This window comes from Chelmon rostratus, chromosome 18, assembly GCF_017976325.1.
Source record: "Chelmon rostratus isolate fCheRos1 chromosome 18, fCheRos1.pri, whole genome shotgun sequence".
NCBI lineage: Eukaryota > Metazoa > Chordata > Actinopteri > Chaetodontiformes > Chaetodontidae > Chelmon > Chelmon rostratus.
The window spans coordinates 11,324,203-11,335,286 of NC_055675.1; the positions used below are offsets into that span (position 1 = coordinate 11,324,203).

An 11,084-nucleotide genomic window follows, 5' to 3' on the forward strand; every position below is an offset into this window, starting at 1 on the left:
TGTTATCGTAATACCATAGAGTTATATGCTTCTGTATTTCTCCCAAAGGTGATATGTGTTTTAAATATCGACCGCAATTTACGAACTATCTGCCCGGAACCATTGACATAAGGCCAGTCCGCTAAACGAGTTGCACCGAGCCGAAAATTCTGAGCACGTTCTATATCCGGTTGGGTTGCTGTCGTATTAGCAATCATGGCAGCGTTTTCTGGTAAGAACTTTTCAATGAATGTCATTATGTTAACATTACATTCGTATTTTACTTCAACGCCACATTGTTTGTTAAAATCTACATAAACGTACGCAATCATGAAATATGTCTTTTGTTCAATAGAGATGGGGGTCATGCCTGAAATCGCGCAAGCTGTGGAAGAGCTGGACTGGCTGTAAGTCACTCTACAAACGTCAGACTCAGTCATCTGTCTTGCTAAGTCATGCATATATTCTGATGTCTGTCATTATTTTTGTTACCTGTTACCCTTTGCTTTAAGCCTAACAGTTCACAATGACTCGATTTATTTCAATCGTTGGATTTCAGGCTTCCCACTGACATCCAGGCAGAGTCTATTCCCCTTATTCTTGGTGGAGGAGATGTACTTATGGTAAATCTACCTATTTGTCTCTGTTGTGTCTCTGACTCAAAATTTGCCAAATGCTAGTTTCACATCTAATTTTCTTTTCTATTTTTTTTTTTAAGGCGGCAGAAACTGGTAGCGGCAAAACAGGTGTAAGTATTTTACAGCCACACAGTTTTAAAATACCGCTTCCCATCCACAGTTTGTTTATTACATTAGCTTTTAAAGATATGGTCAGATTTATTTAGTTTTAATGCTAAAGTGTAATAATTGTCATCCTCAGGCCTTCAGTATCCCAGTGATCCAGATCGTGTATGAGACGCTGAAGGATCAGCAGGAGGGCAAGACGGGCAGAGCCTCCGTCAAGACTGGAGGAGCAAGTGAGACCACTTTAATACTTATTTGATTGCAGTCTGTGTTTGATATGCCACCTTAAAGGTGTTCACAGCATTGCACAGACAACTCCGGTCCAATACACACAGTCAGCCCAGCATCTAAATAATAATCCATTATAATACAAATTCTGAAAGCAGTGGTGGGTGCTCTGCGGATGTTTAACCTGCTTTTGTTTCTTTGTGTGGCTCAGTTTTCAACAGTTGGCAGATGAATCCCTATGACCGCAGTCCAGCCTTTGGTAAGTGGAGAAAAACAAGCGTGTAATGTCACATTCCACCTTAATCTAATCTGTTATAACTGCAACTCCTCCAGCTTTATTCTTTGTCACCTCTCCTCATTGTCACTTTTTGTTTTTACCTGTACAGCCATTGGTCCAGATGGGCTGTGCTGCCAGAGCAGGGAGTTTAAAGAGTGGCACGGCTGTCGCTCTACAAAAGGTGTCACCAAAGGTGTGTAAAGCACGCAAGAGTTAAAGCCAGACTAATTAGGATTTCAAGACGGCACACATGCATCTCACATTTGACAGACAAAAAAGGAATGACCTTGTATTTCTTTACAACTGTTACCTGTTCTTGTCCTTGTCTTTCTTTGTCTAGGGAAGTACTACTATGAGGTGACCTGCCATGACCAGGGTCTGTGTCGCATTGGCTGGTCCACCAGCCAGGCAGCGCTGGACCTGGGTATGTTCTTCTACTCTTCAGTCTGCAGAACATACAACAGCTAAGATAAACTTTCTCAGTAGAACAATAATTCAATCCCAAACTCTTTTTTTTTTGCAGGAACTGATAAGTATGGTTTTGGTTTTGGTGGAACTGGAAAGAAATCCAACAACAAGCAGTTTGACAGCTATGGCGAGGTAACAAGTAATGAATGAACTTGTTGCTTACATATGTAAACAATTGGGAGGATACTTTTGAGGCATATTTTCTCTTTGTTGTCTTACCTCTTTACAGGAGTTCACCATGCATGACATAATTGGATGCTACCTGGATCTGGACAAGAGCCAAATTATGTTCTCTAAAAATGGTGCTGTCTTAGTAGCTATGATTCTTATTATAGTTATGCATGACATCTCAAGTTGATGGTAAATGGCTTAGTTACTCATGCTGCTCCTTTCTCTTTGATTTCTTCTTCCAGGTAATGACTTGGGTTTGGCCTTTGAGATCCCTCAACACCTGAGGAATCAGCCCTTCTTTGCCTCCTGTGTGCTCAAGGTATCAACTCACAAAGGTAGAAAACAAACCGGCAAGTGCCGCATTTCCATCATACAAATTGCCCGTTTGCTTATGTGTCTGACAGAATGCAGAGCTGAAGTTCAACTTTGGAGGAGAAGACTTTAAACATGCCCCCAAGGGTGGGTTTGTTGCCCTGGACCAGGCGCCAGAGGGCCACCAAGTCAAATCTTCTCAGACAGGTGTGTGGATGCAAACTCCCGTCAGGTGTAGCAAGACAGTGTACTGAAAAGAGACAGAAAAAATCAACTGCGTTTGTGAGATAATTGTAGAACCCGAGATGATTCGATATTTAGACTAGATCATGAGTTTCCTCCTTTCACAATAAAATCCTTCTTCTGCTAAACCTTTTTAAAAACAAGACACATTTTTACTATTGTTGTTACACCTGTGAATACATCAGTAAGACAGTATCACTTGTATATTATATATCCCAGTGTTGAATAGTCATCTCTGCTCTGTGTCTGCGCAGGCAGTGCCAAAGTGACGCAGGTGAAAGCTTCATCAAACGCACCCAAAGCTTTGATCATCGAGCCATCTAAAGAACTGGCTGAACAAACCCTCAACAATGTCAAGCAATTTAGGAAATATGTGGAAAACCCCAAACTCAGGTATGACTGAGAACCAGTGGTGCTATGATTCCTGTTTATACCAGCAGATGGCGCCAGAGCTTGATTATAAATATTGCCTATGCATCACATTTATCAATCTGTCTACAGGGAGCTGCTGGTGATTGGTGGTGTGGCTGCCAAAGAGCAGCTGGCTGCTCTGGAACAGGGGGTACGTGACATGTACTGTCTCCAAACAAATCTCGAAATACTTTAAAACTAGCTGACATAATCTTTGCTCTTCATCTCTCTTCGATTTGTTCCCCCTGTCCTGTATTCTGCTTTCTTGTGTCATCTTACAATTAGATTGACATTGTGGTGGGAACACCCGGCAGACTGGATGATCTCATATCCACTGGGAAGCTCAGTCTGTCCCAAGTCCGCTTTCTCGTCCTGGATGAGTGTGTATGTACAACACAGATTTTAATAATTGATTTACAGAGCGTGACGTGATCCCTGAAGTCACTTACCCGTTTGCCTGTGTTCCCCGTGTCCCTCAGGATGGTCTGCTGTCCGCAGGCTACACAGACTTTATCAACAGGATCCACAAACAAATCCCTCAGGTCACGTCTGATGGCAAGAGGCTGCAGGTAACACTTCAGATGAATTGCATATGTGACAGTGCAGATTGTAGTGACAACAACTTGAGAGACCACTTCAGACGGTAGTCAGAGCAGTTGTGGCGTGTTTTCTGAAAACTTTCTATGTGTTTATATGTGAGACACAGATGGATTCGATTTAAACAATGCTCTCTGGCACCCACCCTAACCCTAGCAAAGCAAGTAGCTCCTTAAATAGAGTATGTTATTGCTGCGAGATGTTGGGAGTCCAAGTGAACTATTTCAGTTGCTGAAAATCAAATGTCCATGTTTTTTCACTGTATCACGTGACTTATGCCTTTCTGCACATTGGAAGGTGATTGGCAGGTATTAGTTTAAGCGCACTGATCCATATCCTCTTTTCCAGGTGATCGTTTGCTCAGCCACGCTGCATTCGTTTGACGTGAAGAAGCTGTCTGAGCGAATCATGCACTTTCCCACTTGGGTGGACCTGAAGGGGGAGGACTCTGTCCCTGAGACTGTCCACCATGTGGTGGTCCCCGTCAACCCTAAAAGCGATCGCCTCTGGGAGCGCCTGGGCAAGAACCACATCCGGGTGAGTCCGTCATGTTGGGCCAAGGACACAAGTCATGGTGGAAAAAATGCGGCAGGGATTTGCTTCGCTGTTGAAGCATTGTGGAGGAGTGAACCCATTATTTCTCTCGGCTTAGAATAAGGTGTTGACAATGTTTTTCTCGTTTGATCTGTTTCGCTTTGGAAAGACGGATGAAGTCCATGCCAAAGATAACACCAGACCAGGAGCCAATTCTGCAGGTGAGAGCAGACCATCAGCACGGTTTAGACCATTTGATTTCATCCCTGTAGTGTGATGTGTCACATACAGCCCTTGAATAAACATCTATCAATGCACATCACATAAACAACAACACAGATATTATATTAGCATTTTCCTTCTACGAATAGTCATGATGAAGGACTCTAGTAGAAATGTGTATGTGTGCATTTTAGAAATGTGGTCAGAAGCCATCAAGGTGCTGAAGGGCGAGTACACAGTGAGAGCCATCAAAGAGCACAAAATGGACCAGGCCATAATCTTCTGTCGCACCAAGATTGACTGTGACAACATGGAGCAGTACTTCGTTCAGCAAGGAGGAGGTAGGAGGCGTTAGGATCACTGAGATTTTGCTTTTCAGCCGTCACTGGACACACATGCACGTAACAGAATGATGAGATAATATGCGTTTGCTAACACAACAAAGTCAGAATCCCAACTCAGTATTGGCCTCTCTTCTTTAGGTCCAGACAGCAAAGGCCACCAGCTTTCCTGCGTTTGTCTACATGGTGATCGCAAGCCCAATGAGCGGAAAAATAACTTGGAGCGCTTCAAGGTAGAAAGGACTGCAGCACAATGATCACCTTTTCACAAAACACAACGCGTGTCTGAAGATAATTTTGTGTTCTCAGAGAAAAGAAGTGCGGCTCTTGATCTGCACGGACGTAGCTGCCAGAGGAATTGACATCCACGGAGTTCCTTATGGTAAACATTACATTTCCAGAATCATTTCCATTCACCTGTATTTAAAAAAAACAGCTGTATGAAACGTCACAATGTCAAATTTCCGCCACTGTTTCCATGTTGTTTTCGCTGTTTGGGGTTTGACTGGTGCCACCTTGTTGCACCTTCACCTTCTTCTGCTAAAGTTTAAGGGCAGCTGAGTGGAGGATCGTCGCCTAATGGTTGTGGATGGAGACGCACATTGCTTTTTCTGTAAATTTTGATTAAACTTTGCGATACATGTAGTCAGAAATCTGGCTAATATTTGGAATGTTGCAGCAAATAAAAAGTAAACCTGATCGGGGCAAATGATCTTTACAAAGCCTTACAAGCAGAAACGTAATTTTTGTTTATATTTTCCAATTTTCAGTGCCGATACATGGCTCTTCTTCACAAGGTGTCTGTGCATTAAAGTATTATTTGGCTATTATGGTGACTGAAAGTGAACGGAAAAAGACAAATTGTTAATCACAATTATTTGTGTGACGATTATTGATGGAAAACAGCCCTGATTATATACACAGTGTTCATCAAAAATTTTGCTGTGTTCTCACAAGTTTAATCTGTTTTTTTTTTTTTTCTCCAGTGATTAACGTGACCCTGCCAGACGAGAAGCAGAACTATGTCCATCGTATCGGCCGAGTTGGAAGAGCCGAGAGGTAAGCACAGACTTTCTTTCGCATCTTATATAAAGATCATATGCATTTATCAAATTCGACCTCATTGCAACCTGAAACTTTCACACAGTGTACTGTGAAATGTCTAATCACAATACATTTTGACTGAGAAACAATAAATACTTACTGCCCATATAGTGAAAATCCTCTCCTTTTGACTTGCAGAATGGGACTGGCTATCTCCTTGGTTGCTATGGAGAAGGAGAAGGTACAGTGGATGATAAAAATACACGGATAATTGATTTTAATCGCGCATAGCTTTTGAAACCCGGTGGAAGTAAATCTTTCCATATGCGCAGGTGTGGTACCATGTTTGCCCAAACCGAGGCAGGGGCTGCTACAACACCCGACTGAAGGAGGATGGGGGTTGCACCATCTGGTACAATGAGAAAGAGGTGAACGCAGACACAAACTTAATCGAGTTAAGGCAGCAAGTAAATTGCGGTTTGAAATGCGACACCGTGTGTGGTTCAGCAGAATGAGTGACTTGATACGCAGCCAATGCATTTGTCATCCTGGCAGAAACGACGCTTTTGAGTTTAGAGTGCAAATCGACGGTTCGGCCAATTAATCGGCACCAATAAGATCAGTATTGAGCTTCAACTTCAGTTTACTTTAAGTGTACATCACAGAGAGAGTGTGTGTACACCCGAAGTAAGTAAAAAATTTAGCTTGAGACATATGAGGGAGTCAGTCCATTTGAAGCCTTATGAGTAAGAAGGAGGATTTTGAAATCAGCTCTTGGCGTGAAACAGTCGCCAATGCCAGAGACATCAGTACCAGAGTTACATGATCCAACTTTCTGTCTTAGAAAGGCCAGACAAAAGTGCATTTGAATAGTCTATTCCAGATGTTGTTAAGGCATGTTCGAGGATTACAGTGTCTGATTTTGATAATGATGGTGGATGAAGGCAGTTTGCGTTATATACTTGATGTATATAAGAAAGGGATCCAGTGGTATTCCTAGATTCTAAACTGAGGGTCTGAGAAATCATGCTGCCGTCACAGTTAATATATAAAGTATAAAGAAAGATGAATCTATTTTGAGCTTCGTGTGCACTCAAATGCAGAAATTATTGCACATCGAACGATGGACTTCTAACAAGCCTGTCTCTAATTTTATAGGAATCCTGACTGTACCAGGAAGATGGATTTGTGTGCCATCAGCATAGCAGTGATACATTAGATTGTGTTTTTCTGAAGTTGTGACCCATGGCAGCAATTAAACACAAAACAAGGGTGATCCCTGTGGAATTTGACCTCAGAGCAGAAAGACATACTATTATTATACGCAACACTTTGTACTCGATTATGGTCAACCTCTACTTTGGAAGATGTGTCTGGGTTTAAACATAACACATTCATGGAGAAACCATCGTGAGCTGAAACGTTTTGCCGACCCAGTACAGCCTACCCATCATGAACTCTCAATGCTACTTGTCTTCCTTTCCTCCGATCACAGCTCCTGTCAGAAATTGAGGAGCATCTAAAGTGCACCATCACCCAGTGTGAGCCAGATATTAAGGTACCTGTGGATGACTTCGATGGAAAGGTCACCTATGGTCAGCGTAGGGCATTGGGAGGTATGTGTTGTGGAGTGACTGATGACACAAGTATGTTGTACATTTTTAGCCACACTAGGGGCACTGGCTTTAGGAATAGTATCCAGTCAATACAGTGGAATATCTACAATTATTGCATGGATTGTTGTGAGGCATTATAGCCTTTATAGACTGGTGGTTTGGCTAAACACGTATGATATTTACTGCCGTTATGTTTCGTTTGACCAGCAAACCTGTTGCTCTCACCTAGGTGGTAACTACAAGGGTCACGTGGATGTTCTGGCCCCGACGGTCCAGGAGCTGGCAAGCCTCGAGAGAGAAGCCCAAAGTTCCTTCCTCCACCTGGGATACATGCCAAACCAGCTTTTCAGAGCCTTCTGAGCACAACCCAACTAACATAACACTATGGCCTGATGATACAGAGTAGAGAAAAACACAACATTTTCACACATTGTACAAACAGTTCCACCCTGACAAACGCATGTACACATAAGTCATAAAGAATTGACATGAAATGCATACTGAAGATGTCAAAATGGCAACATTTCACTGTGTATGCCAGAATCTCTAATCTTCATCCAGTGGATAACCAGACTCCTGATGGTTTTGTTTTTTTTCTTCTCTTAGTTGTGTAGTTTCTCATCCGAAAATTAGGCTTAGAATTTATGCTTTGGAAGTTGAAACCATGTCAATGCTCAGCGTGAAGGCAGGCTGAGACCGTTATTCTCGTTATATAAATGAGGGGCTCCATTGCATTGCTTACAAGAATACTACAGAACATAATAGTTGGCATCCAATGCAAAACTTAAGTTGCTGATTTATTTCTGTTTGTTTTTTCTGCGAGATCGAGCAAAATGAAATAATTTATGTTTCAATAAGTCTGTTGGCTCAAAAGTCAATGTATCTAAGTGACTTAATGGTTTGTTTGTTTGTTTGTTTTTTGTTCAATAAACTATTTGCCTGCTCGGTTTGGTTTCTTTTTGCTATATTACTCCTCTGAAAGAAAAAATTCTTTATAAATTGTAAATGCATTTTCTCCGTAAGTCTCATCATTTAGTGTTTTAAGAATTCCAGTTTGCTTTGCAGACAGTCGAACTGGCGGCAGGGAAATGTGTCATTAAAAAAAAGCCACAGTCTTCGACACTTATTTTGAAGTCCCAGTGCACTTGCGAGATACTTCCAGTAAGACCGCTTCGTTGTTTCGTCCACAATTATGAGATTTTAGGCCTCGGTTTATATAAAAATGCATGTTTGTGCAACCGTGCGTCGTGTTAGCTCGTAAGAAGAGCTCCTCTGTGATCGTTCGAACCACAATGGGCAAATGTACACTCATGTTTTCATCCTATTTCCATCATTCTGTTCTTGTTTGTGCCAAACGACAGTTAATATGTGTCAGTACGAAATATATACGAACAAAATGGTTATCTCTTCCGAAAGAAAGGGAAAAAAACTGTCTGAATTATAAATGCCTTTTTTCTCTGTTAGTGTAGTCATGTAGTTTTTCAAGAATTCCGGTTTGCTTTGCAGAGAGCCGAACAGACGGCAGGGAAATTGAATCATGAAAAAGCGACAGTCTTGGACACTTTTATTTTGAAGGGCCCGCGGACCTCTTGATCGATACTTCCTGCGAGAGCGCTGCGTCCTTTCGTCCACAATTGAGCGAGTTAAAGGCTTGATTAAAGACGTTGTTTGTACAACCGTGCGTCGTCTTAGCAAGTGAGAAGAACTCCTCTGTGGCCGGTCAGCCCACGTTAGGTACGTGTACTTGTGTGTTTCGTCTTATTTCGATCATTTCATCGTTCGTGGTTTTCTCAAAATGAAATCCATGGCAGGACCTGCCCCTTTTTCCGTCCAAATGACGGTTAATATGTGTAGATGTGAAATATATACGAACAAAATGGTTATGTTTGAGTTGTTAAGTGGACTCCAGTAGTGTTTTTCCTGCTTCGTTGCTGTACAGAAAGTGCTTGTCTTGTAACGTTGACACGATGATTGAGAAAGAGATTCAGCTACACCATCACAGAGTGTGCGAAGCCTTTATTAGCTGTTCCCACCATTAGACCAGTCGCTGCAGTGCTGTAAATGTGATTATAACTAGAAAATACCCTCTGGGAAATTTTGAAAGGGACACGGGGGGCTACTGCCGGGGGAACCATCTCTGTCAACATAGACATGATCATCTTTCACTGAGCAATGATTGAGGAGCTGTAATCACATTAAGTCTTCTGTGTGTGTGTATCTCTGTAATCAAGTTACCTGTATGTGCGTGCATGTGTGTATGTGCGCGTGTGTGTGTGTGTTCGAGCCGACAAAATTATCTACGTTTTAAAGTTTGAATGAAGTCTCCAGGAGAAACTATGGCGAAGCAGCGGACAATTGAAAAAGGCTGCAATTTGAGTAAACAGCAGATATCAGAGGTAGTCAGTCCCTGATTAATGAACTGGTCCCAGCTGTGTTTCTGTGGCTTTCTCCTCTGCTTCATGTCTCTGTTAACATGAATTAATGAACTGAATCAATAAACATGAATGGAGCTAATGCTAACGGAGCTAACAGAGCTAACACTAACGGAGCTAACAGCTAACGGTGCGAATAGAGCTAACGGCGCTAATGCTAACAGAGCTAACTGTGCTAACAGAGCTAATAGAGCTAACGGCGTTAACAAGGGGGCGGGGGGATGGGGTTTTCATTATGCATTTGTCTGTGTGTGTGTGTTTATGTATCTGTCATTGTGTGTGACTGCGTATGTGTGTGTCTTCTTCTGTTTGTGTGTGTGTGTCTGCTTGAACTACACAAGCAGCCCAACCAGCTCCTACATGGAGATGTGTCTGGTATATGTGTGTCTGAATGTGTGTGTGTGTGTGCGTGTGTGCGTGTGTAACTTCTGCCCCACCTGCTGATAATTACCTCTCTACCTCTCCCACTGTTTACCTGTTCCTGTTCAGTTTTGACGTGCTTGTTTTTAATCACTTTTTAGCTGTTGGTTAGCCCTGCTTGTGTGTGCGTTTGTGTGACTACTGTCTCAACCTTTTTGGCAAAGCGCTTGGTGAAGCTGAGTTTAACTGTTTGTTGGACGGAGATTGTTTTCAAACAATGCCCTTGTTTTGACTGAGCTCGTTAAGATAATCACTCTCAGGCTGGTTGTCCTGCAGATGTGTGTGCGTGGGTTATTGACCGGTGTGTGTGTAAATGACAGTTAATGACAGTTACACCTGTTAACTGAAAAGCGGCTTTTTCGCTGTCGGTTTCTTCCGAACAACTTGCGATTGTGTCAAAACCGTAGCTGCTATCAAAAAACCGATTACACTGTGAGATGCGGACAAGTCTGGGCCAGATGTACGTGTGTTTTATGTCCAGATATTCTTTAGAAAAATGACAAAATGGTCGACTTAAAAAGACTCTGCGACTCAGAGAACAGGAGTTTGTATTGTATGCAGTGAGATTTGGGTTCGGCGAACCTCCTGAACTAAATCCTCTGGTGAGAGAACCGTACCTCGTATCAGAGTGTACTATAGATCATCGGACTCCCGAGAACTTCCTGAGTCCGACCATCTCCTCGTTTTATTCCTGAGACAACAACTTTTCGTTTTATGGCGATGTAAAGACAGGAGGCATTTCTGCTTTTCTCACAAAACAGCTCTGAATTTTAACATGGGACTTAATGGGAGAGCAGGAGGGAGCTGGCTGCACAAAAAGTCTCACTATTTAAATTCAGTAAGTCTCTCGGCTTTTTCGAGGACATCACACGAAAGAGGACAAGTTTGTCTACAAACTGATCCCAAAATTATGCGTGTAGAGTGTAATTTGTGGCCGTAGCGACGAGAAAAAGAGAAGATTTTCAGATCGTTTTTAGACTCTGTGCCACTCTAGCACGCACTCTAGCACGAACATTCCGCGCAATACACACCCATTATAATCTCAA

The 11,084-nt window shown here is 42.4% G+C and overlaps 1 protein-coding gene across 1 annotated transcript; it reads left to right on the top strand.

The window, feature by feature from the left end:
- The first annotated feature begins 163 nt into the window (after nucleotides 1-163).
- ddx1 (DEAD (Asp-Glu-Ala-Asp) box helicase 1) lies at nucleotides 164-8,129 on the top strand. The gene is made up of 26 exons (XM_041958307.1): nucleotides 164-211; nucleotides 335-386; nucleotides 539-602; nucleotides 698-727; nucleotides 859-955; nucleotides 1,162-1,209; nucleotides 1,337-1,420; nucleotides 1,568-1,651; nucleotides 1,751-1,827; nucleotides 1,925-1,997; nucleotides 2,109-2,185; nucleotides 2,271-2,385; nucleotides 2,676-2,814; nucleotides 2,923-2,983; nucleotides 3,118-3,216; nucleotides 3,312-3,401; nucleotides 3,778-3,966; nucleotides 4,133-4,184; nucleotides 4,380-4,526; nucleotides 4,668-4,759; nucleotides 4,836-4,908; nucleotides 5,513-5,585; nucleotides 5,769-5,811; nucleotides 5,903-5,998; nucleotides 7,066-7,186; nucleotides 7,416-8,129. The coding sequence occupies exons 1-26, from the start codon at nucleotides 196-198 to the stop codon at nucleotides 7,544-7,546; spliced, it is 2,223 nt and encodes a 740-aa protein (XP_041814241.1). The 5' UTR covers nucleotides 164-195; the 3' UTR covers nucleotides 7,547-8,129.
- Nucleotides 8,130-11,084: the final 2,955 nt, after the last annotated feature.

What these genes read in the sequence shown, in the direction of transcription:
- ddx1 (XM_041958307.1), top strand. An exon ending in AATTATGTTCTCTAAAAATG is followed by an intron (nt 1,998 to 2,108) that starts GTGCTGTCTTAG and finishes TTCTTCTTCCAG; the next exon opens with GTAATGACTTGGGTTTGGCC. An exon ending in CGAGTTGGAAGAGCCGAGAG is followed by an intron (nt 5,586 to 5,768) that starts GTAAGCACAGAC and finishes TTTGACTTGCAG; the next exon opens with AATGGGACTGGCTATCTCCT.